The following is a 26529-nucleotide window of genomic DNA, read 5'->3' on the forward strand; positions in this document are numbered from 1 at the left end:
ACGAGAAAAGTCTGAATCTTTAATATTAAGCCAGTGGTGTGTATTCATGGATGCCAAGGGAAGCCAGGCTTCCCCCCAAAAATATTTCAAAAACATTTTTTTAAATCATATAAAATGTATCTTTCGTCTCTGTGTCATAAAAACAACACCCCTCTCTGTATGTGTAGCCCATCTATCTGATGCTGACTGGTCAAAAAGAGTATGACATTGTTGCCACCTGTAGCATTGAATGCAAGGGAAGCCAGCAGCATTTGGCATTCCTTGATGAAGTGTAATAGCCAATCAGCGTTGACCTAAACCAGAGAGTAAGAGGAAGCGAGAGGCCCAGCTCGGCGGAAAATCTTTCTGTCTGTCCCTCATTTATCAACCAACCGTACAATCTAATCTGACTGTAAAATAGCCTTGTGGTCATTTTCACGCAAAGATGTGTATTTATCAATGTGAATGTGATCGTTTGAGGTGTACAAATCCCATGTCTGCTCTGAGCTGGGTGTACACAGTTTTACAAGTGAACAAGTGGTGATGGTTTTGGAATATATGATAAAATAGAACTTGATTGTCAAAGTACATAATAGACTAATAACTGGGTTTGATAAGTAAACAAGATTAGGGACCAATCAGAGAGCAGGGTTGTAATGATGTCATTATGAAAGGAAAAATCACAGAGCAGGGTTATGACCATGTCATTATGAATGAACCAATCAGAGAGCAGAGTTTTGATGATGTCATTATCACCTAAATATAATTAATCTGTCTTTATTTCAGTTAAAAATCAACAGACATAGTAAACAAACAGCAAAATGTGTCTGTATATCTAAAGACAACTTAGAGTATAATGCATTGAAAGGTGACACATAGCCTACTATGGGAGTAATTTTTAGGGTGGATGTAACCTATCTATAGATGTAGCCTCTGTCTGTGCAGTAGGCTGTTAGCACAGGGCAGGCAGGAGAACTGTTGAGGGTTTCGGATGCACTGGAGGATCATCAGAGTTCTGTGAGGAGACAAGATTCAAAATAACAATGTGCACTCTACTGTGCTTAGGGTTCTGTTCACTTTCCCAAAATTCCCAAGTTTTCCAGAAATCCTGGCTGGATGTTTCCCAGAATCAGGTTTGAACTAGAAAAGGACATTTCCTAAGGAAAATGTGTATGCTTGCTAGTCTTAAAGTGTTTATGCTTGTGAAATAGTAGTGTCAGTGACTGCAGTAATGGTAGTAGTAGTAATGGTAGTAATAAGGTTTTCATAAACTATGGGTTAGTTAAAGTTAGTTATTTTGGGGTGGTTTGTAGGTGCAGTTATTGAAGAGGGTTTTTGTGGGTTAGTATAGTAGGCTAGCGGGAGTACTATAGCATCTTAAGCCATATCATGTGTTTTTAAGCTCTCAAAATGTTTTAGTTGGAACATTATGATAGTTCTGTGGCAGTGACTTCAGTTTAGAATGTTGAAGCCTCCATTCCGCCATTGAAATGAATGGGGATACAACAAACTTTATAGATTATAAAGTATGAATGCTTCCAAAAAGCGGTGTTAAGGCAATCTAAGTTGAGTCAGTCAGCACAATGTTGGGGCGGTGTTTCTAGCTGGAACGGATCAAGGCAGCGGCAAATATTTGTTTTGCCTTTGAAGTCTATGGAGCTTTTATCCTAATTTAAAACGGTTATAGTTCAAAAAGTACAAATAGCATCAACAATCTTTTGACAAGCAATCTACAATGAACAAAAATATAAACGCAACATCCAACAATTTCAATTTTTTTACTGAGTTACAGTTGAAAGTAAATTGAAAGAAATTCATTAGGTAGGCCCTAATCTATGGATTTCACATGACTGGGCATAGGCCCACACACTTGGGAGCCCACCCACTGGGGAGCCAGGAGTGGCTACACGTGGTCTGCGGTTGTGAGACCAGTTGGATGTACTGCCAAATTCTCTAAAATTATGTTGGAGGCGGCTTATGGTAGAGAAATCACCATTCAATTCTCTGGCAACAGATGTGGTGGACATTCCTGCAGGCTCCTTCAAAACTTGAGACATCTGTGGCCTTGTATTGTGTGACAGAAGTACACATTTTTGAGTGGTCTTTTATTGTCCCCAGCACAAGGTGGAGCTGTGTAATGATCATGCTGTTTAATCAGCTTCTTGATATGCCACACCTGTCAGGTGGATGAATTATCTTGGCATAGGAGAAATGCTCACAAACAGGGTTGTAAACATATTTGTGCCCAACATTTTTGAGAAATAAGATTTTTGTGCGTGTGGAACATTTCTGGGATATTTTATTTCATTTTACAAGTTGAGTCAGTCTGTAACATGTCAAAGTTGGTTTGGTCTTTGTAGCTTTAACAGTTCAAGAACAGTGGAAAATCCAAATGGCGTTTCTAGCTTTAAAGGTTGAAGACTAGTTACAGTCCAAACTTTTACCATGTTAATAACCTATGCCAATTGAAATGCATTGGGATTTATGCAAATATGGTTGTAGTGTCAAAAATAATCAGTAGTATTCCCCATTTTTTTTCAGACAACAGTCTCATAGTAACGTGTGCGCTGGGAGTCGGGAAGCAAGTTCAGGTAGTGAATCATTTCATAAATGAACGAAACATAATACAAAACAAGAAACACAAACAACGCACAGACATCAAACTCAAACAGAAACAATGACACCTGGGGAAGGAACCAAAAGGAGTGACATATATAGGCTGGGGCGTGAGAGCCTGATGAGCCGGCTGAGACCTCCCTGGTTGCCTTGGTCGAGGCACGGGAACCTGTTCACCCAGCTGAGGCATAGGAGCCTATCGAGCCCGCTGAGGTATAGGAGCCTATCGAGCCCGCTGAGGTATAGGAGTCTATCGAACCCGCTGAGGTATGGAAACCCGTCGAGCCAGCAAAGGCAGGGAAACCCCTCGAACCCGCCGAGGTATGGGAATCCTACAAACCGGCTGAGGCCTCCCAGGTAGCTCCAGTTCTGACCCCCAGACCCGACATCACCTCCAACACAAAAACCAAAAAACTCTCTGATGCTTCCCTTTGGTGAGGCGTCATTCTGTAACGTGTGCGCTGGGAGTCGGAAAGCAAGTTCAGGGAGTGAATAATTTAATAAATGAACGAAACATAATACAAAACACGAACAACGCACAGACATGAAACAAACAGAAACAATGACACCTGGGGAAGGAACCAAAAGGAGCGACATATATAGGGCAGGTAATCAAGGAGGTGATGGAGTCCAGGTGAGTGTCATTATGAGCTGATGCGCGTAACGATGGTGACAGGTGTGGCAATAATGAGCAGCCTGGTGACCTAGAGGCCGGACAGGGAGCACACATGACAATCAGTGGTAGTCTGGACGTTTTAAAATTGCTTTGGTGTTGGTAGCTTTTACGGTTTTGGCGTTAGAGGTTCCAGCAGATGGCAAATAATAATAAGTATGAACAGTTTCTAAAATTTGCTTTGCTTTCAGCAAGCATACCTAATAAGCAGGAATACTCAGGATTTCTGGAAAACTAGAAAGTTACCGAAATGTTCAAAACAAATTGTGTTTTAGTGAAGGAGAAAGTGAGGTATAGGTGATGTGACTTACAGGTCACTGTCTGTGCAGGTCCAGCGGAACCCTCTGGTCTTTAGGACATTGATCAAATCCACAATGGAACCCTGAGTGCAGGATTCTCTAAAGGAGGATAGAACGAGGATACATAAAGTACATAACATACAGTATTTCTAAAGGTTGGTGTATTGTAGACAAACCATTTGTATCTGATGCAACTTGACAATAACATAATTTGCATGACATTTGCATAGATAAACTTATTTTGTGTTGATATTGAAAGATATGCCCAGTTCGTAACTTGGGTGTTTATCTAGGGTTCGTTCCAAATGGCACCCTATTCCTAATGTGGAGCATTACTTTTGACCAGGCCCCAACGGGCTCTATGTAGGGAATAGAGTGCCATTTGGGACGCATTCCTAGTCATTCTCACATGAAGGGTCCCTCCAGGTTGGCCACCACCTTGATGTTGACATGATCCACCATTCTGGGGTTCAGGCTGTCCAGCTCCACACTCCCAAACATGCTAGAACAAGATGAAAAGGACCAGAGTGAAACAATCACTACCACTGTTAGACCACTATGTACTGTCAGTGGCTGTCACGTCTTCGTCTTACCTTTTCCTGTTGAAAGCATTCTCTATGGATCCATTGAGCAGCACTGTGATGTTGCCACATGCCGCTGCAGCAAACTGGCAAACATACAGAGATGAGGCAATCATAGCCAGACATAGTCCACAATATACAGTAGACATGTCATGCAGTCACCCAGTATCTCAGAATCACAAGGCATATCCCTACCACAAAAATACTGCCATGAGATTAGTGGCATTCGTGTGATTTAGGCTACCATTTTGTGAGTGAGCTTACGTTTTGTGAGGCTTGTCTCCACAAGGAATAGACAGGATGGTTTACACACGTTGACCAGTCTGGGCAAGAGTTGAAATCAAAGCCTAACAAAGAGAAACACATGAAGGAGCTTCATAAGAAAGAGCCAGCCATTTTTTACATAGAAAAACCACCACAGAGACAAAGTCAATGACATCCACTGGGAAGATTACATTATCCTTCTAAGGAAAAGCAAAGTAATTCTCCTTGTTTGATTTGTGTGCAGAGCAGGGGGGGGGGTCTCTCCGGTGCAAAATTGGAAGAGTTTACCACAGAGATGGGGGTGTAAAACATGGTGTTGTGATACAGCTGCGCTACATAACACCCTATGTGTGCGATATCCCCCACTCTGTCTCAATTTCCTGTAAGCACTGACCCAAACATTAAATCTGTGGCCAACCACAGAGCCCGAGCCTGTCATATTGTGACCTCTCTCCTCATCAGGGGCTTTGGAGTGATGGCTTGGCGCCCACTGGAACAACTGTTCCTTCAGTTTTTTTGGGAACAATGTGAAGAGAGGAATCATAACTCTCTCTCTCTCTCTCTCTCTCTCTCAGATCATGATGAATCCTACCTCTGTCTTTCTCTTCCTGTCCGCACCAGATGAGGTCATTAAACATGTATCCCACCAGCGTGTCCTCCAGGGTCCAGAAACGACGTGTTACAGCTGCATAGCTGTGCATCAGCTCCCTGGTCTTACTCCAGAACAGCAACTACAAAAACCACAAGGGCAACAAGCACAAACCAGATACTAGATATCAGAGGAATCATACAGTAGATACTCAAGAAATCAAAGATACTCAAAAACACAACACAGTCAGTTACATCCTCAGAGGATTCAGGGCCCGTATTCATAAAGCGTCACAGGGTAGGAATGCTGATCTAGGATCAGGTCCCACCTGTCTCAGATGAGAATCCAGTGCTGCCATGGTGATACTCACCTTACCACATGTCAGAGTCTGTGGCGTGGCATGGAACATCCTTTTGTAGTCCTTAACCTTCACGTTACAGCGAGACTTCCTCATGACAGCCTCCTCAAACTCCCTCCAGATCTCCTCACAGTCATAGCTACAGTAACACACACAGCACATTTACCTACAGTACCAGTCAAAAGATTGGACACACCTAGTCATTCCAGGGTTTTCCTTTATTTTTACTATTTTCTACATTGTAGAATAATAGTGAAGACATCAAAACTATGAAATAACACATATGGAATCATGTAGTAACCAAAAAAGTGTTAAACAAATCAAAATATATTTAATATTTGAGATTCTTCAAAGTAGCCACCCTTTGCCTTGATGACAGCTTTCCACACTCTTGGAATTCTCTCAACCAGCTTCATGAGGTAGTCACCTGGAATGCATTTGAATTAACAGATCTGCTTTGTTAAAAGTTAATTTGTGGAATGTATTTCCTTTTTAACCTCTCTAGGGTAGGTGGGACGAAATCGTCCCACCTACTCAACAGCCAGTGGAATCCCATGGTGCGTTATTCAAATACCTTAGAAATGCTATTACTTCAATTTCTCAAACATATGACTATTTTACACCATTTTAAAGACAAGACTCTCGTTAATCTAACCACACTGTCCGATTTCAAAAAGGCTTTACAACAAAAGCAAAACATTAGATTATGTCAGCAGAGTACCCAGCCAGAAATAATCAGACACCCATTTTTCAAGCTAGCATATAATGTCACATAAACCCAAACCACAGCTAAATGCAGCACTAACCTTTGATGATCTTCATCAGATGACACTCCTAGGACATTATGTTATACAATACATGCATGTTTTGTTCAATCAAGTTCATATTTATATCAAAAACCAGCTTTTAACATTAGCATGTGACGTTCAGAACTAGCATACCCACCGCAAACTTCCGGTGAATTTACTAAATTACTCACGATAAACGTTCACAAAAAACATAACAATTATTTTAAGAATTATAGATACAGAACTCCTTTATGCAATCGCTATGTCCGATTTTAAAATAGCTTTTCGGTGAAAGCACATTTTGCAATATTCTGAGTAGATAGCCCAGCCATCACGGGCTAGCTATTTAGACACCGGCCAAGTTTAGCCCTCACCAAAGTCAGATTTACTATAAGAAAAATTGGATTACCTTTGCTGTTCTTCATCAGAATGCACTCCCAGGACTTCTACTTCAATAACAAATGTTGGTTTGGTTCAAAATAATCCATAGTTATGTTCAAATATCCTCTGTTTTGTTCGTGCGTTCAAGACACTATCCAAGGGTGACGAAGGGTTACGCGCCCGACGCGTTTCGTGACAAAAAAATTCTAAATATTCCATTACCGTACTTCGAAGCATGTCAACCGCTGTTTAAAATCAATTTTTATGCTATTTTTCTCGTAAAAAAGCGATAATATTCCGACCGGGAAACCCTGTTTACGTTGAAAGACAGAGAAAATAAAAACATGGTGTCGCCTCGTGCACGCGCCTCAGTCTCATTGTCCTCTGATCGACCACCATCCAAATGCGCTAATGTTTTTCAGCCAGGGCCTGCAAAGACATCATTCACCGGTTTGCCGCCTTCTGAGAGCCTATGGGAGCCGTAGGAAGTGTCACGTTACAGCAGAGATCCTCAGTTTTCAATAAAGAGAGTGTAGAAGCCCAATAAATGGTCAGAGACGGCACTTCCTGTAAGGAATCTTCTCAGGTTTTTGCCTGCCATATGAGTTCTGTTATACTCACAGACACCAGTCAAACAGTTTTAGAAACTTTAGGGTGTTTTCTATCCAAAGCCAATAATTATATGCATATTCTAGTTTCTGGGCAGTAGTAATAACCAGATTAAATTGGGTACGTTTTTTATCCGGCCGTGCAAATACTGCCCCCTATACCCAACAGGTTAATGCATTTGAGCCAATCAGTTGTGTTGTGACAAGGTAGGGGTGGTATACAGAATATAGCCCTATTTGGTAAAAGACCAAGTTCATATTATGGCAAGAACAGCTCAAATAATCAAAGAGAAATGACAGACAATTATTACTTTAAGACATGAAGGTCAGTCAATGCGGAAAATTCCAGGAACTTTAAAGTTTCTTCAAGTACAGTCGCAAAAAACATCAAGCGCAATGATGAAACTGACTCGCATGAGGACCGCCACAGGAAAGGAAGACCCAGAGTTACCTCTGCTGCAGAGGATAAGTTCATTTGAGTTAACTGCACCTCAGATTGCAGCCCAAATAAATGCTTCACATAGTTCAAGTAACAGACACCACTCAACATCAACTGTTCAGAGGAGACTGCATGAATCAGGCCCTCATGGTCAAATTGCTGCAAAGAAACCACTACTAAAGGACAACGCTAATAAGAAGAGACTTGCTTGGGCCAAGAAACATGAGCATTGTACATTAGACCGGTGGAAATCTGTCCTTTGGTCTGATGAGTCCAAATGTGAGATTTTTAGTTCCAACTGCCTTGTCTTTGTGAGACACGGAGTAGGTGAACGGATGATCTCTACATGTGAGGTTCCCACCGTGAAGCATGGAATAGGAAGTGTGATGGTGTGGGGGTGCTTTGTTGGTGACACTGTCGGTGATATATTTAGAATTCAAGCACACTTAACCAGCATGGCTACAGCATTCTGCAGCAACCTGCTATTCCATCTGGTTGGCGCTTAGTGGGACTATCATTTGTTTTTCAACAGGACAATGACCCAACATACCTCCAGGCTGTGTAAGGGCTAATTGACCAAGAAGGAGAGTGATGGAGTGCTGCATCAGAGGGCCTGGCCTCCACAATCACCTGACCTCAACCCAATTAAGAAGGTTTAGGATGAGTTGGACCACAGAGTGAAGGAAAAGCAGCCAACGAGTGCTCAGCATATGTGGGAACTCCTTCAAGACTAATGGAAAAGCATTCCAGGTGAATCTGGTTGAGAGAATGCCAAGAGTGTGCAAAGCTGTCATCAAGGCAAAGAGTGGCTACTTTGAAGAATCTAAAACTGATTTGTTTAACACTTTTTTGGTTACTACATGATTACATATGTGTTATTTTATAGTTTTGATGTCTAGTCAGGATCGAGGCAAAGATGAATGGAGCAAAGTACAGAGAGATCCTTGATGAAAACCTGCTACAGAGCGCTCAGGACCTCAGACTGGGGCGAAGGTTCACCTTCCAACTGGACAACAACCCTAAGCACACAGTGAAGATAACGGAGGAGTGGCTTCGGGACAAGTCTTTGAATGTCCTTGAGGCCCAGTCAGATCCCGGACTTGAACCCGATCGAACATCTCTGTAGAGACCTGAAAATAGCTGTGCAGCAACGCTCCCCATTCAACATGACAGAGCTTAACAGGAACTGCAGAGAAGAATGGTAGAAACTCCCCAAATATCGGTGTGCCAAGCTCGTAGTATCATACCCAAGAAGACACAAGGCTGTAATCGCTGCCAAAGGTGCTTCAACAACGTATTGAGTAAAGGGTATGAATACTTATGTAAATGTTATATTTCGTGTTTTTTATTATTTATTTTTTGCAAAAATAAAAAATGAACAGTTTTTGCTTTGTCCTTGTTGGGTATTGGGCATAGATTGATTAGGGTAAAACATTTCAATGTAATCAATTTTAGAATAAGGTAAAATATGGAAAAAGTTAAGAGGTCGGAATACTTTCCGAATGCACTGTATATACAAAAGTATGTGGACACCCCTCCAAATTAGTGTATTTGGCTATTTCAGCCATACTTGTTGCTGACAGGTGTATAAAATCGAGCACACAGCCATGCAAACATTGGCAGTAGAATGGACTTACTGAAGAGCTCAATGACTTTCAATGGGGCACTGTCATAGGATGCTACATTTCCAACAAGTCAGTTCGTCAAATTTTTGCCCTGCTAAAGCTGCCCCGGTCAAATATTGGCAGAAGAATGGCCTTACTGAAGAGCTCAGTGACTTTCAATGTGGCACTGTCATAGGATGCCACCTTTCCATCAAGTCCGTTCAGCTGGAATGGTGTAAAGCTCGCCGCCATTGGACTCTGGAGCAGTGGAAACACATTCTCTGGAGGAGGAATAAGGGTCTGGGGCGGTTTTTCATGGTTTGGGCTAGGCCCCTTAGTTACAGTGAAGGGAAATCTTAACGCTATAGCATAGAATGACATACTAGACGATTCTGTGCTTCCAAATTTGTGGCAACAGTTTGGGGAAGGCCCTTTCCTGATTCAGCATAACAATGGCCCTGTGCACAAAGCGAGGTCCATACAAGAAATAGTTTGTCGAGATCGGTGTGGAAGAACTTGACTGGCCTGCACAGAGTCCTGACCTCAACCCCATCGAACACCTTTGGGATGAATTGGAACGCCGACTGCGAGCCAGGCCTAATCGCCCAACATCAGTGCCCAACCTCACTAATGCTCTTGTAGCTGAATGGAAGCAAGTCCCCGCAGCAATGTTCCAAAATCTAATGGAGAGCCTTCCCAGAAGAGTGGAGGCTGTTATAGCAGTAAATGGGGGACCAACTCCATATTAATGCAAATGATTTTGGAATGAAATGTTCGACGAGCAGGTGTCCACATACTTTTGGTTGTGTAGTGTAGTTGTCCTCCGGCTACACCATAACGCTACCCCAGAGAGTGCTGCTGAGGCTACTGTAGAACTTCATTGCAAAACAATGTGTTTTAATCAATTATTTGGTGACACTAATATATTTTGTATAGTTTTATCTAAAAAGGATAACTTTTTTAATGTTTCACAATAAAAAAAATGAAATTCACTGTTGAGGATGGTTCTTCCCTTCCTCCTCTGAGAAGCTTCCACTGATTTCACAGCTACACATATGAACTCACACGGTACAGTTCGCTACCTTGTAAGTATAATGGGAGGACAAACTGCAATCTGAGGGACCAGAGGTCCTTTTTTAAATTTTAAAGCTCGTGTCTGGAGTTGGACCCGAGCTTTGCTGTACTATAAGGCAGCCCCCCACACCTCTCTGATTCAGACACATTTCATTTGAAGGCCTTCAGTTGTACAACTGACTAGGTATCCCCCTTTCCCCTTATAGAGAGTTTAGTTTGAGTTAAGTCGGGTCTCTCTCCCTCCCCCCCTTTTCTTTCCCACTCTCCTCACTCTCTCCCCCTTGAGGTGGATATTAAGTGATCTGGAGCAGTACTTGCAATAGTTTTCCACTTCTACTTTCTTAACACCAAACATCATAAAACATTATGACACAGTAATAACCATGTCATAATATGTCATAACAGTAGACATGACTTGTCATAACCTGTCACAGTACAGTCATAACTCATGACACATATTTAGACCTGTTGTGACATTTATTGCATTATTTTATGGCTGGTTATGACACCTACATAAGAGTGTTAAAACCCACAAAGCCTACCAGATTACACCATTGCCTACTTGAAAGCATCATGTGTATGTTATATAACATTTTCTGAAATGTACCATATTCAATTATTGTAATTGTGCACACACTGATGTCAGACATGTACCTACTGTGCCCCAATGATCTGTTGCTGATGACTGGGATGAATGCAGGAGCAGATTTCAGGAGCAGGACAAGACACTTACTTTTTGACTGATGACTGACATATGGGCATGCACGTGATAGGCCTATCTGGCTTATATGATTATGATGGTCATAATGCTTCTTGGCAGAATCCAAAAGTTTATTTTTTTTGTCCAAGTAAAACGACACATGATGGTCATAATACTTCATGACAGTGTCATAAAGTGTATTTTCTACAAGTTATTTAAGCAATAAGGCCCGAGGGCACACACACACACACACACACAGTCCAACTCCCAGAGAAAGGGAGGATGATGTGGGACTCAGAGGAGAGGTGCAGAGTCTGTCACAAGAAGCTGTGTAGAGCCCAAAGCTTTATGACGCACTACCAATTACACTGCCCCCTTTAAACTTTTATGACCGAAGACATTGGTTGCCTTTGTTTTCACGCCCTGATTAGAATTATGAGTCAAGGAAATGGATGGATTGCAGTGTCCAAAAGGGTGCTAGATGTAGCCACGCAGTTATTCCTCATAAGTCTCACGCATTATGTCGCTAGCCCATCACTCTCTAACAGGAGGGAGTGCATTTATCTTAGCTGTGACATATTCGTTCTCAACAAGTACAGAGACATCACTCACGCCTCTCCAATACAGCCCCCTCTCTGCCTGTGAGGCTGTGACAGACATGGTGGGCCATGTAAACACAGCTGAAGTTGGAAGATTACATACGCTTAGGTTGGAGTCATTAAAACTTGTTTTTCAACCACTCCACAAATTTCTTGTTCACAAACTATAGTTTTGGCAAGTCGGTTAGGACATCTACTTACAGAAGTAATTTTTCCAACAATTGTTTACAGACAGATTTTTTCACTTATAATTCACTCTATCACAATTCCAGTGGGTCAGAAATGTACATACACTAAATTGACTGTGCCTTTAAACAGCTTGGAAAATTCCAGAAAATGATGTCATGGCTTCGGAAGCTTCTGATAGGCTAATTGACATAATTTGAGTCAATTGGAGGTGTACCTGTGGATGTATTTCAAGGCCAACCTTCAAACTCAGTGCCTCTTCGCTTGACATCATGGGAAAATCAAAAGAAATCAGCCAAGACCTCAGAAAATAAATTGTAGACCTCCACAAGTCTGGTTCATCCTTGGAAGCAATTTCCAAATGCCTGAAGGTACCACATTCATCTGTACAAACAATAGTACGCAAGTATAAACACCATGGGACCACACAGCCGTCATACCGCTCAGGAAGGAGACACGTTCTGTCTCCTAGAGATAAACGTACTTTGGTGCGAAAAGTGCAAATCAATCCCAGAACAACAACAAAGGACCTTGTGAAGATGCTGGAGGAAACAGGTACAAAAGTATCTATATCCACAGTAAAACGAGTCCTATATCGACATAACCTAAAAGGCCGCAAAGCAAGGAAGAAGCCACTGCTCCAAAACAGCTATAAAAAGTCAGACTACGGTTTGCAAATGCACATGGGGACAAAGATCATGCTTTTTGGAGAAATGTCCTCTGGTCTGATGAAACAAAAATAGAACTGTTTGGCCATAATGACCATTGTTATGTTTAGAGGAAAAAGGGGGAGGCTTGCAAGCCGAAGAACCCCATCCCAACCGGGAAGCACAGGGGTGGCAGCATCATGTTGCGGGGGTGCTTTGCTGCAGGAGGGACTGGTGCACTTCACAAAATAGATGGCATCATGAGGGAGGAAAATTATGCGGATATATTGAAGCAACATCTCAAGACATCAGTCAGGAAGTTAAAGCTTGGTCGCAAATGGGTCTCCCAAATGGACAATGACCCCAAGCATACTTCCAAAGCTGTGGCAAAATGGCTTAAGGACAACAAAGTTAAGGTGTTGGAGTGGCCATCACAAAGCCCCGACCTCAATCCTATAGAAAATTTGTGGGCAGAACTGAAAAAGCATGTGCGAGCAAGGAGGCCTACAAACCTGACTCTGTTACACCAGCTCTTTCAGGAGGAATGGGCCAAAATTCACCTAACTTATTGTGGGAAGCTTGTGGAAGGCTACCCGAAACGTTTCACCCAAGTTAAACAATTTAAAGGCAATGATACCACATACTAATTGAGTGTATGTAAACTTCTGACCCACTGGGAATGTGATGGAAAAAATAACAGCTGAAATAAATCATTCTCTCTGCTATTATTCTGACATTTCACATTCTTAAAATAAAGTGGTGATCCTAACTGCCATTAGGTACCGAGATGAGATCCTCAGACCCCTTGTGAGACCATATGCTGGTGCGGTTGGCCCTGGGTTCCTCCTAGACCTCATGTGGCTGGAGTGTGTCAGGCATTGATGCTATGGACAGGCATTGATGCTATGGACTGGCCCGCCCGTTCCCCAGACCTGAATCCAATTGAGCACATCTGGGACATCATGTCTCGCTCCATCCACCAACACCACGTTGCACCACAGACTGTCCAGGAGTTGGCGGATGCTTTAGTCCAGGTCTGGGAGGAGATCCCTCAGGAGACCATCCGCCACCGCATCAGGAGCATGCCCAGGCGTTGTAGGGAGGTCATGCAGGCACGTGGAGGCCACACACACTACTGAGCCTCATTTTGACTTGTTTTAAGGACATTACATCAAAGTTGGATCAGCTTGTAGTGTGGTTTTCCACTTTAATTTTGAGTGTGACTCCAAATCCAGACCTTCATGGGTTGATAAATTGGATTTCCATTGATTATTTTTGTGTGATTTTGTTGTCAGCACATTCAACTATGTAAAGAAAAAAGTATTTCATAAGATTATTTCATTCATTCAGATCTAGGATGTGTTATTTTAGTGTTCCCTTTATTTTTTTGAGCAGTGTATATGCATTCGTGAAATGTTAGGTGCTTTGTGTTTGTTTTGCATGGCCACTGATGTGATTGATTTGCGGTATAATTACATCGGAGTGGAAGGTGGCGAGATGACATGTCCTTTTTACAAATTGACGTCTGGTTTCACATGAGGTTATTGTCATTCATTGTACATTTGTACATATTACGCTTCTTTTTTTAGCTACTGTAACCATGTTTTCAGACCTGCTTCGAACTTTGCCTGCTTTGATAGTCATAAGAGCAGATTAACCACCATAACTCCGTACCGAAACAAGAAGTACTTTAAAGGCTCATTGCTAGAGGTTGACGAAAACCCACACGCGAAGGATGCATTGACTGTGACTGTGAACCCCATTGCTTACTCAGTAAAGGAGGTACAGTAAAACTTGTATGTTTTTATGAGCACTTGCATTCCACCGTTGTGATCATTCCAATGAAAATGAAGGGTAATTGAATGAATAAATCAAGTGTGAGCACATTGAAGCAGTTTGCACTCAGCAATCATGACACAGGCACACACACACACACACACACACACACACACACACACACACACACACACACAGAGAGAGTGCCTGGATATTGGCCATATATCACACACCCCTAAAGTGCCTTATTGCTATTATAAACTGGTTACCAACGTAATTAGAGCAGTAAAAATACATGTTTTGTAATACCCATGGTATACGGTCTGATATACTATGGCTGTCAGCCAATCAACATTCAGAGCTCGAACCACCCAGTTAATAATTAAGCAATTAGGCACATGGGGGTGTGGTATATGGCCAATATACCATGGCTAAGGGCTGTTCTTAGTACGACGCAACGCGGAGTGCTTGAATACAGCCCTTAGCCGTAGTATATTGGCCATATACCACAAACCCCCGAGGTGCCATATTGCTATTATAAACTGGTTACAAATGTAATTAGAGCAGTAAAAATAAATGTTTTGTCATACCCATGGTATACGGTATGATATACCACGGCTGTCAGCCAATCAGCATTCAGGGCTCGAACCACCCAGTTTATAATTCATTGTTGAATACTCGTTTCTGATTGGTTAAAAGGGCATTCTAGAATGGACATTAAAACCAGATAACTGGACAGTTAGATATCGGGACACCTTGCAATCATGACGCAATGAGCGCCTACACATGCAGACCTTACTTGCGACAAAGTTACAGAATGCTAAACCAACAACCACACAAAATGGATTTAGAAAAATTGTAAATGCAGGTCTTACGAGGAACAAACTTTGCTTGCAGACTTTCATTGATTTGTTTTTGCAGAGACATATTTTGGGAACGTCTGGTGACTTAACGTGGTGAGTGATGAACAAGAATGTATCTGGTCCCTACTGTTGCTGTCAAATACTTCCACGTTTCTAGTTTGACCAGCTGTTTTCAGCAACTGATATTTTTTAATTTGGTTGTCATATAGGCAGGTTTGCTAGCAACAATTTTCCAAATTTCTAGCCTAGTGTTGGATATACAATGCGATCTCCTAGTTATGAAGTGTTGAGTGTCCTGACGAGAAGGCAAACTTTTCTACCTATGCCAGGCAAAATCAACCATTATCAGCTCATTGTTATGGATGTATCCAAATGAATGTCAACAGAAAACAGCTACTTTGCTGTTACTCTACCTGCAAAGGTTGTGACTGTGTTAGCCGTAGCTAGCTGGATAGCTAGCAAGCAAGGAATAAGAACGCTGCCAGCGAGCATGGCAATGGAACATAAAAAACGAATGGCTGGGTCGCGTCCATAAATATCGAACTAAACGAACGAATGACTGGGTCCAAAAGATGAGAAAGTATGAATTCACTTATAAAGATGAAAATATCAACAACAACAAAAAAGTATTTCTACAGGTAAAGTAAATGTGTGCTTTCATATTGTTTTCTTTGGCAACTGTAAGCAGTTGTATTTTATTGTTAGCCTGCAATACTTTATTATAAAAGGTGGCTATTTTGTCTATGTTCCACAAACACTTTTTCACATGTGAAATCATGTTATTTTCCACATGTGAAATCATGTGGTTTTCCGTAAGGGATTCTATGTTAAAAATACATTTGATTTGTCAAGACACTAAGTCGGTCAAACTGCCTACTTTTTCATGTCTTACCCACACTTTACCTGGAATTAGGGCAAACTAGTGTTATGTAGCTGTAACATCGACCAATCACTATGTGTTTCAGGTTAGGTGTCGTCCCCATCTCAGCTCTCAACCCATCAGTGCAGAACAGGACATTGGCAAACCCTGATGAAATACATAAAACACAATACCTCTTTCAATGTATTCATCAATGTCTATAAAGGTGTTATTTCACTCAGGTTATGGAGGTACTATAGAAAATAACTCACATAATATGAGCATGTGGAATATGCTAGAGGTCGACGAAGACTTCTGAAAGGTCATGGTGTTCAGAGCTCATGGATGGAGCTCTCCAAGGTACGCCCCAGGCCCCGCTAACTTTCAGAGTTAGGCCCTGTCACTGTCAATAGAGAAAGAAAGAGTGAGTGAGAGTAACAAAGTGTGTGTATGTGTGTGCACGTGCTTGGTGACATCAATTGACATCAAGAGTGTGAAGTCAATGAAGAGACCAACTCAGTGTATCATCAAATCAAACCTTATTTGACACATGCCCCGAATACAACAAGTGTAGACTTTACCGTGAAATGCTTACTTACAAGCCCTTAACCAACAGTGCAGTTCAAGAAGAAGAAAATATTTACCAAGTAGGCTAAAATAAAAAGTAATAATAAAAAGTAACACAATAATAATAACGAGGCTATATACAGGGGGCACCAGTACCGAGTCAGTGTGCGGGGGTACAGGCTAGTTGAGGTAATCTGTACATGTAGGTGGGGGCGAAGGGAATATGCATAGGTAACTAACAAACAGCGAGTAGCAGCAGTGTAAAAGAGGGGGGAGACATTATCATTTCATGCTCTCTCTGTGTGTGTGTGTGTGTGTGTGTGTGTGTGTGTGTGTGTGTGTATGTGTGTGTGTGTGTTTGAATGCTTGGTGACCTCAAGTGTGAGGTAAAAGATGAGACGACCCATGTGTTATCCCAAATGTGAATCTAATTATAATTTCACGTTATACTACTAGGAGGCACATTTGTGCACTGGGGGAAGAGGTCAACCACTAGAAGTTTGTAGAAAGACATACAAACAGGTCAGGTTAACATTTTTGGTAGGTAGTGTAAGATTCTGGTCAGTGTGTGTAATAGCGAGGAGTTGGCGAGTCGGAGGGTATGACTTTAGTTAGAGTTCATGAGTTGGGATAGTAGAGTAACAGTGTTTACCAGTGGCTGGCAGAGCTACTTGCTTCTCTCACTACTCTCAAGAGAACACACACAGGGTTTGTTGCCTGTTACATCTAATCAGCTAAGGGAATGTGGCTGTCTCTTCCCACTGTCTTTGTGTCCTGTCATAAAGGTGGTTGTCTTTCAGCTGTTTACAGTAGATGTAAGGGTAAACAGTCCATCAAGCACACGCACTCAAATTAAGGCAGACATTACTGATGAATGACACATTTTTTGTTAAAAGCCAATCATCCATTTACTTATCACTCATGAAGTACAGTACAGTTCAAACTCACCAACTCAACACCGATACCTTACCTAAGATTAGAATAAATCAACAGGAAGCAATAACATGGTAATGAATCAGTAATCATGTCAAACATATTCTATAGAAACACAGTCAAAAAACCAATACATACAAACCAGACAAAGACCAAGAAGTGCTTACCACTGCATAAGGGACACAAACATTGATGAGTTGATGAACAGTTAGCTCCACAACATCTGGATGTCCGTAGGAGTGGTGTTCATTTCCCTCCTTGCACAGTAGCAGTGTCCTGGGGTTGTGCAGTGGACATTAACCTCCTCCCTTGGCCACTAAGAAACCTGAGGGGCTGGGCTCCCAAGACTAGGCCTTTTCCTGCCACAGACAGACAGACAGATGGCCCTCATGACTCTCATTACAACCGTCTCCGGCCCGCATGACTCTCATTACAACTGTCTCCACACAGAGGGCAGGAAGGACACTTACCATATGCAGGGACAGGGGCAAGCACACATACATCATATGAATACATAAAGATATGCCTTTTGAATTGACATATATATATATATATATATCTTACTTTAAGGCTGGATAAGGGGTGGATTGCCAATCAACATACGGTGTGTGCAGTATCACTTAGTGGCCAGTAGATGGTGTTAATTGTCTTGTTTGTATGCGAGTTGTGGTTTCAATCCCCATCCCAGCCTTTCACTGTTTCAATCATACATTACCAGGAAGTTGTTCCTTCCATCACATACAGTATAATAAAAATTGCATGATTATAATTATAATTTGTAGATTATAACCCCTCTCCTCTCCCCTAGAACTCTTCCCCCGTGTTGTTGCTGTAAAATAAACTATGATTTCTCTTAGCCAATTTACCTGGTCAAATGAACACATACATTTTAATGTCTGTTTCATGCAAATCCTTATTTCTGCTGATATCTTGGTAAACCAGGTTACACAGAACTCTAATATAGAACTACAGACACTTTCGGGTAATATACATATTGTCACAATTATCTTCGTCTTCTGACGATAATGCGAAATCGTCGTCTGAACAGGTAGGCCAAAACGCAGCAGGCATGCGGATGTCCATTTTGAACATTTATTCACTCCAAAACAACAAACAAGAAAACGAACGATTTACTGACAGTCTGCAAGGCACAAGGCTAACACAGAACAATCACCCACAAATAACAAACAAACACACCCTAATATACGGGACTCTCAATCAAAGGCAGATAGACAACACCTGCCTTCAACTGAGAGTCCCAACCCCAATTAACCAAACATAGAAACAGACATACTAGACTAAACATAGAATACCTGAAAACCAAACAGTGCCCAAAAACCCCGGAATACTTAAACCAAATGCCCCTTCAACAAAACACACCACCCCTAACCACATAAAACGAATACCCTCTGCCACGTCCTGACCAAACTACAATACTAATTAACCCTTATACTGGCCAGGACGTGACAGTACCCCCCCCCTTAAAGGTGCTAACCCCGGAAGCACCTTAAAAAAACAAAAAAACAAACAACAAAACCAAAATTCCCCTCTACTAAAGGGAGGGAAGGGAGGGTGGCTGCCGTCAACGACGGCACTGTGCTACACCCCCCCTCCCCAACCCACCTATATCTGGAGGTGGCTCTGGTTCCGGCAGTTCCAGGCTGTCGGGCCACTCTGGCATCGCCGGGGGGCAGTCGGACCAGTCTGGGCACTCTGGCAGTTCGGGGCAGTCTGGCAGCTCGGGACAGTCTGGGCAGTCTGGCAGCTCGGGACAGTCTGGGCAGTCTGGCAGCTCGGGACAGTCTGGCAGCTCGGGACAGTCTGGGCAGTCTGGCAGCTCGGGACAGTCGCAGCTCGGGACAGTCTGGGCAGTCTGGCAGCTCGGGACAGTCTGGCAGCTCGGGACAGTCTGGGCAGTCTGGCCGCTCCGGCAGTTCAGGGCAGTCTGGCCGCTCCGGCAGTTCAGGGCAGTCTGGCCGCTCCGGCAGTTCAGGGCAGTCTGGCCAGCTCCGGCAGTTCAGCGCAGTCTGGCCAGCTCCGGCAGTTCAGTGCAGTCTGGCCAGCTCCGGCAGTTCAGCGCAGTCTGGCCAGCTCCGGCAGTTCAGCGCAGTCTGGCCAGCTCCGGCAGTTCAGCGCAGTCTGGCCAGCTCCGGCAGTTCAGCGCAGTCTGGCCAGCTTCGGCAGTTCAGCACAGTCTGGCCAGCTCCGACAACTGTTGACTGGCGGGCAGCTCCGACGACTGTTGACTGGCGGGCAGCTCCGACGACTGTTGACTGGCGGGCAGCTCCGATGACTGTTGACTGGCGGGCAGCTCCGACGACTGTTGACTGGCGGGCAGCTCCGACGACTGTTGACTGGCGAGGCTGGGTTTACGCACTTGAAGGCTAGTGCGGGGAGCGGGAACAGGACGGGTCGGACTGGGTTGACGCACTTCCGGGTCCGCACGAGAGACAGGAGCTGGAAACCCAGGGCTATGGAGGCGCACAGTCGATCTAGATCTTACCTCCTGCACAACCCGCCTTGGCTGGATGGAACTAGTAGCCCTGTACGAGCGGGGTGCTCGTACAGGGCAGACTGGGCTGTGCAGGGGCCTGATGGTAGCCGTGCGTAGAGCGGGAGTTGGGTAGCCTGGTCCTCGGAGGCGTACCGGCGACCAGATGCGCTGCGCAGGCATCCTCCTACCAGGCTGGATGCCCGCTCTAGCACGGCACCTGTGAGGGGCTGGAATAACTCGCACCGGACTGTGCGTGCGTATGGGTGAGATAGTGCGCTCCTCAGCGAAACATAGCGCTCTCCACCCCATACGCTCCTCCATATAACCACGGGTAGCTGGCTTCCGGCTCTTCCTACGCCTAGCCAAACTACCCGTGTGCCCCCCCCAAAAAAAATTATTGGGGGTGCCTCTCGTGCTTCTCCCTCAGCGCGTCCATGGCCTCGTACCTCCGCCTCTCTGCCTTGGCTGCCTCAATTTCCCACTGCGGGCGGCGATAATCCCCAGCCTGGTGCCAAGGTCCGGCCCCGTCCAGAACTTCCTCCCAGGTCCACTTCTCCCGCCAGTCCAACTCGAAGTCCCTCTGCTCCTTCCTCTGCTGCTTGGTCCATAGTTGGTGGGTGATTCTGTCACAATTATCTTCGTCTTCTGACGATAATGCGAAATCGTCGTCTGAACAGGTAGACCAAAACGCAGCAGGCAAGCGGTTGTCCATTTTGAACATTTATTCACTCCAAAACGAATACAAAAACAAGAAAACAAACGATTTACTGACAGTCTGCAAGGCACAAGGCTAACACAGAACAATCACCCACAAATAACAAACACAAACACACCCTAATATATGGGACTCTCAATCAAAGGCAGATAGACAACACCTGCCTTCAACTGAGAGTCCCAACCCCAATTAACCAAACATAGAAACAGACATACTAGACTAAACATAGAATACCTGAAAACCAAACAGTGCCCAAAAACCCCGGAATACTTAAACCAAATGCCCCTTCAACAAAACACACCACCCCGAACCACATAAAACGAATACCCTCTGCCACGTCCTGACCAAACTACAATACTAATTAACCCTTATACTGGCCAGGACGTGACACATATTGTAGGGAATACATGTTTAATTTCAGTTTAATTGTATATATCAACAGCTTAAAGTCTTACATTATCATATTTCATTTCACAAATAATTATATCCAATTCATGTATTCACTCTTATTACATATTGTGTGTGTGTGTGTGTGTGTGTGTGTGTGTGTGTGTGTGTGTGTGTGTGTGTGTGTGTGTGTGTGTGTGTGTGTGTGTGTGTGTGTGTGTGTGTGTGTGTGTGCGTGTGCTTCCATCTTGTCCTGTGCACATGTTCTCCCCTACTACAGATGAAGCTAGAGACCGGAAAACATACAGAGAGAAACATTACATCACTCTTGTAATCACTCTTGTAATCACATTCCTACAATTGATGCATACAAACTGTACTATGGCTTGCTAATTTTTTTTGCAAGAAAAATAGGCAAGCAAACAACGTTTTTTATGTAGACGTTAAACGAGGTTGAGGGATTACTGGTCATACCTTTCGGAGGTCCAGCACATCCTGCAGCATATAGCGGATTCTGGGGGAGGTTGTCCTATTCTTCACAATATTCACAATCACGTTGTAGTACTGATCCATTCTGGGCTGTGGAAGTATAGACAGGCCAAGTGAATGTAGTTGACTGATTTCTAGAATCTATTGGATTGATCTATCCAATCATTTGGGATTAAAATGCACTGTACTGTACTCGTATAAATATAACAGATCACATCAATAAATCAATACAGTGCTGTACCCTGTCCTCCTCTAAGCCCTTGCCGATGGTGGAGAGCATTGTGCACAGACACTCTAGAGAGTTATCGTCGCCATCCTTAGATAGCTTTACGATGCAATCGTGCACAATGGCTGCTGTAAGAATCTTCAACTGGAACAACTCGCAAATGAATCTGATGTTGCCTAGAGACCGTCTGCACCACATGGCCTTGGCCTCCTCCAGTCGCTGGCTGACCTCCCCCTGGAAGGTTTGGACAGGCTTCACAAGCTGTATCAGAGTTTAATTAAGCACTTTTGATACAATTATAATTTAATTGGGAATAACACAATTTATTTCCACTGCAATGTAAGGAGCAAGTTCCGATGTCATATAATGTATGTCAAATATGTGTTCAGTGTGTTCTGTCTATGGAGTAACCAAGGAACATTTGTTTTAATGACACACATATTGTAGTGAAATCAGGGGGTAATCACAACCAGGCCTGGGAACTAGCAACTGTCAATCCAACCCCTTAGCTGTTAAACCAAGAGATCCAAACCTCTTTCCAAGTTCACAAGGTGTCAGTTTAAGCTAGTCCCTAAAATATGTTATTGTACCTTGGTGGTGGTGTCCAGCTCCTTCTGCTTTCCTCCAAAGAGCTCAGATTTATTATTCTCAAACTCAAACTGGCATCGATTCAGCAGTAATTTACGGAAATTCAAAGTCACTCTCGGATTACATGACGTTGGCACTTTGAGCTGAAGAGTAAAAAGAATGTTACAAAAGTAAAAATGCCTGTGAATTAATGTTTTAAGTGGTCCTCACATTTGGCAAAGAAGAGCTAAGAAAGGGAGATGGGCACAAACACAGTTACAGACTTACCCCCATTAGGCAGCGGCACAAGTTGGCGTAGACCACAGAGCTGGCAGGGTGTGCTATGGCCCTCTCATATATGAGGTCAGTGATGCCCTTCAGCTTGTCTTCTGTGTCAATGGTGAGCTCAGTCACTACTACCATCAACTCCCCAAAGTTCTTAGGAGTCAGCCTGTCCAGGATGTGACACATAGGGACAAACAGCTTCTGCATCTGTGGATCTTCAGCTTGCATGGTTTCCTTCAAGCCCTTTAGGACAGAAATGGGTGGCATGGCAAAATATCACTGGAAATATTCATTTTAGAAGGTAATACAACACAACTACAATAGGCACTTACCAGGTTATGTTCTACTGACTCCTCACTGACAAGATTGACAGTTATATCTAGATCAGATCCAAAGATTAGAGAGAGAGATATAAGTAGAGAGAGACAGAGAGCAGAAAAATAAATACATCAATGTTGAGCCGCTGGTAGTGTCCTAGTGGAGACTGTAGACATTGTACATTTGCACTGTCTGAGCTTTGCTACCTATAGAATACACTGTACACATCCTCAGCTGTCTAGATGAAGACATAAGGAAAAAGAGAATGGAATTATCTTCTATACAGAACAATCCATTAAGAGACACATTGAGTCATATTTAATAAGTACCTGTTTTAGAGAACTTCCCCAGTTCCTCTGAGCAGACATCCTCTAGTTTTTCTTTCAGTGTAGAGGTGGACATCTTAACTTTCTGAAAATATACTTCATGACCAACAGGAATCCTAGGTATGTCTTCAAATCCAAGGGGGGCAAATAGAGACTTGCAGCTCTAGATTCAAACAGTAATAAAAAGAGAGATGCAGGATGGTACATAGAAATATTTCTGTTTTCTCTCTATGTACATGAAAATTACAAAGGAGCATAGTTATGAGAACCATATATTTCTAATATGGTTCTGAGAGTTACTAATGCTGCAGTACCTGGAGGAAATGGATGTGATCCTCTGTCTGTGTCAGCAGTATAATGTTAGCATCAATCTTCCTCAGTTCAACATTGTCCTTCTCCAGTGTATCTAGAAGTCCTTCAGTCTCGCTCACTATATCCCTCTCCTTAGCTTTGATCATCTCTCTCACCTCAGAGCTTCTTCTCTCAATGAAGCGGATCAGCTCAGTGAAGGTCCTCTCACTGTCCACCACAGCTTCCTGTGCAGAGCACTGATAGGGAATTCAGAAAGTAGAAATGTAATTGAAGCCGCCATCGTAATGTACTTGTTTACAACCTACATTGTTGCGGTTCACAACTTACCTGGTTGTAAGTTTTAATAATTCCTGAAAACATTCTGTGGTTTTATTTTAGCATTGCAAATATGGCTCTACTTGAGCTCCATGAACCTGTTGCCCAGTGAGAAACAGGTTGAGTGACTAATTTCTCTGCTAATCTAACTACAGGAGAGCCGCCAGGAAATGAGCCAAGAAATGTCCCTTAAACGTTTACCGACAACAGCCTGTGCCAACGAACAGTTCATTAAAAGCTTTGACTAGTACATTAGAATTCCTTACATGATTTTCTGTTGATACCCTGACACACTGCAGCCACCCTCTGCTTTTAGATGTTTCTCTTTGCAATGTGTTTTGTCCTTTAATGTTTCCATATTTTACAGGTCAAAACTTACCATGACAGAACCCATCATGTTTTGCAGGTCCAGCATCGCAGTTTCCCTATTCTTGATCTTCTGCTGACATTCCCTTTGTACCTTCCTCACCTGTTCCTGTGAATATACATAAACCCTATTTGATAGTATTAATGCTGTGATGACAACAACAACAAGATTACATTGAAAGACAAAAGCTTTCTGGCAGTTGGGCATACCTGTTTCTTTGCCCTTTCAGCTTGAGCTACAACAGTTTCATGACCTCTGTGTTGATCTATAGCACACTGATAACAAATACATTGTTGATCAGTGCAGCAGTAAACCTCCAACAGTTTGCCATGGTGAGGGCAGATCCTCTCCTTTAGTTGTGTGGAGGCTTTACACAGACTATGTTTCTTCAAAGCTGTTGACTCATAGTGAAGCTGAATGTGAGTCTCGCAGTATGAGGCCAGACACACCAAACAGGACTTCACTGCTCTGTGTTGTTTACCAGTACAGATGTCACATGGCACATCTCCAGGTCCAGCATACAGCAGAGAAGGGGAAACTTCTTGTCCTGTCTTCTTCAGTTTCCCCACTACTTCAGTTAGCATGTTGTTTCTGCTCAGGACAGGCCTTGGGGTAAAGGTCTGTCTGCATTGAGGGCAGCTGTAGCTATGCTTTTGATCATCCTGATCCCAGTGACCCTTAATACAAACTTTACAGTAGCTGTGTCCACATGGAATAGTCACCGGATCGTTCAGTAAATCCAGACAGATTGAGCAACTAAACTCATCCAGGGACACTGAAATACAGGCCTCTGCCATGGTCACTGTCATTAAAAACACTAAGAATAGTCACATTCAGTTTCACTTCTCTGAAACAGTTCTTCTTCTTTGCAATGAACTGCAATGAACTGACAGGTGCATACACCACCACCTACTGTACTGGAGTGTGAGTTTGGTCACAAGCTATCTTTTATTTATTTAACCAGGCAAGTCAGTTTCTTATTTACAATGACGGCCTTCCCCAGCCAAACCCTAACAATGCTGGGCCAATTGTGCGCCGCCCTATGGGACTCCCAATCATGGCCAGTTGTGATACAGCCTGGAATCAAACCAGGGTCTGTAGTGACGCCTCTAGCACTGAGATGCGGTGCCTTAGACCGCTGCGCCACTCGGGAGCTCTTTGTAACTATACCATTATATTCTCTTAACTAACCCTACGTTTCTAATAAAATAAAATTCCCAACAAACCTCATTACTCCCATCACCCCCACACAAAATACCAGCCACTCCCCATGTCCGTTCAACCTCTCTTTTTATATATTTTTTATTGAACCATTATTTAACCTCTCTGACCCTTTCAAACAACATCTCCCTTTCTACATCATACATTTTCACAAAATAATAATACATGTTCAACCGTTTCCTCTACCATACAGCCATTACAAATTCAAGTACCATGACTCCATCAATTTCAAAGATGAATTAAACCCCGTAAACCCTAATCTCGCCTACACAACATCAATTCCTCCCTTTCATCTCCATTATATATGACACTATATCCCGTACAGATTTCCTTGTACTATAAAAATGTCTGCCCTTACTACTTTCATCCCATTGTCTATGCCAGCAATCTAACCCATTTTTCAGAATCAATGTTTTAATTTCCCCTCTACCCAACTGCACCTGTATATCCACAATATTATTTTTCACGGGTCGTTTTGCTATTATATCTACTATATCATTTCCATAAACTCCTGTATGACCCCTAATCCAACAGAACTGGATTTCAATACCAATAACCCCAACAACAGCAGCATTATTTATAATCATAAATTCTCACGTTCTGACTTTCTAGATCTTAAACTACATAAAACTGATGTAGTCCCAACATATTACTACTCTTCTTGGTTGCACCTTCTCTATCCATGGCAATCCAACAATTATCACAACCCTTTCTGTTGAATATACAGATAAATCATTTGTTAGTCTCTTCCATAGATTAAAGTCAGGAATTAACACACCTGCTCCTGTCTTCCCATTCATAGGATCCTTTGAACCATCTGTATACACTGCAAGACAATAATACAACTGATTACTAATATATTGATCCACTACTGTTCCTACATTATCTTCTTCACACCACTGTTTATTTTCTTCAATCAGGCTAAGATCAACATGTGGTCTTGAGTAAAACCACGGTGGCACATTTCTGAAAGTTTTTCAATGAGTCAGTGGGAGAGTGGCCTTTACCTGCAAGTGTAGAACATAGTTGGATAGAGGGTACACCTTTGCCATTATGGCTTCTGTGACAGCATGGGCAGCACCATTGAGGCTTATCTCCATGTTAAAGTAGTACATTTCTTCGTC

General features: G+C 42.9%; 2 protein-coding genes across 8 annotated transcripts; both read right to left on the minus strand.

Moving 5' to 3' along the window:
• Positions 1–714: 714 nt before the first annotated feature.
• On the minus strand, positions 715–17816 carry LOC115195720 (ADP-ribosyl cyclase/cyclic ADP-ribose hydrolase 1). Its single transcript, XM_029755875.1, has 10 exons — positions 17551–17816; positions 16156–16286; positions 15928–16051; positions 5372–5498; positions 5005–5143; positions 4413–4495; positions 4161–4234; positions 3977–4069; positions 3580–3666; positions 715–994 (listed from the first exon to the last, which is right to left on the minus strand). The coding sequence occupies exons 2-10, from the start codon at positions 16208–16210 to the stop codon at positions 898–900; spliced, it is 879 nt and encodes a 292-aa protein (XP_029611735.1). The 5' UTR covers positions 16211–16286; positions 17551–17816; the 3' UTR covers positions 715–897.
• A 3170-nt stretch (positions 17817–20986) lies between these two features.
• Positions 20987–25043, minus strand: LOC115195721 (eukaryotic translation initiation factor 4 gamma 1-like). 7 transcript variants are annotated; one of them, XM_029755878.1, is made up of 10 exons: positions 24394–25043; positions 24197–24292; positions 23505–23738; positions 23194–23353; positions 22879–22925; positions 22550–22789; positions 22285–22425; positions 21710–21928; positions 21454–21558; positions 20987–21265 (listed from the first exon to the last, which is right to left on the minus strand). In XM_029755878.1, exons 1-10 carry the CDS (start codon positions 24991–24993, stop codon positions 21254–21256), a joined length of 1854 nt encoding a protein of 617 aa, XP_029611738.1. In that variant the 5' UTR covers positions 24994–25043; the 3' UTR covers positions 20987–21253. The 7 variants fall into 7 exon arrangements, with proteins under 7 accessions (XP_029611738.1, XP_029611736.1, XP_029611742.1 ...); XM_029755876.1 differs by having other exon boundaries at positions 21710–21955; XM_029755882.1 differs by having other exon boundaries at positions 21710–21955; positions 24666–24796.
• Positions 25044–26529: the final 1486 nt, after the last annotated feature.

The sequence above is a fragment of the Salmo trutta genome, chromosome 6 (assembly GCF_901001165.1).
Source record: "Salmo trutta chromosome 6, fSalTru1.1, whole genome shotgun sequence".
Lineage (NCBI taxonomy): Eukaryota > Metazoa > Chordata > Actinopteri > Salmoniformes > Salmonidae > Salmo > Salmo trutta.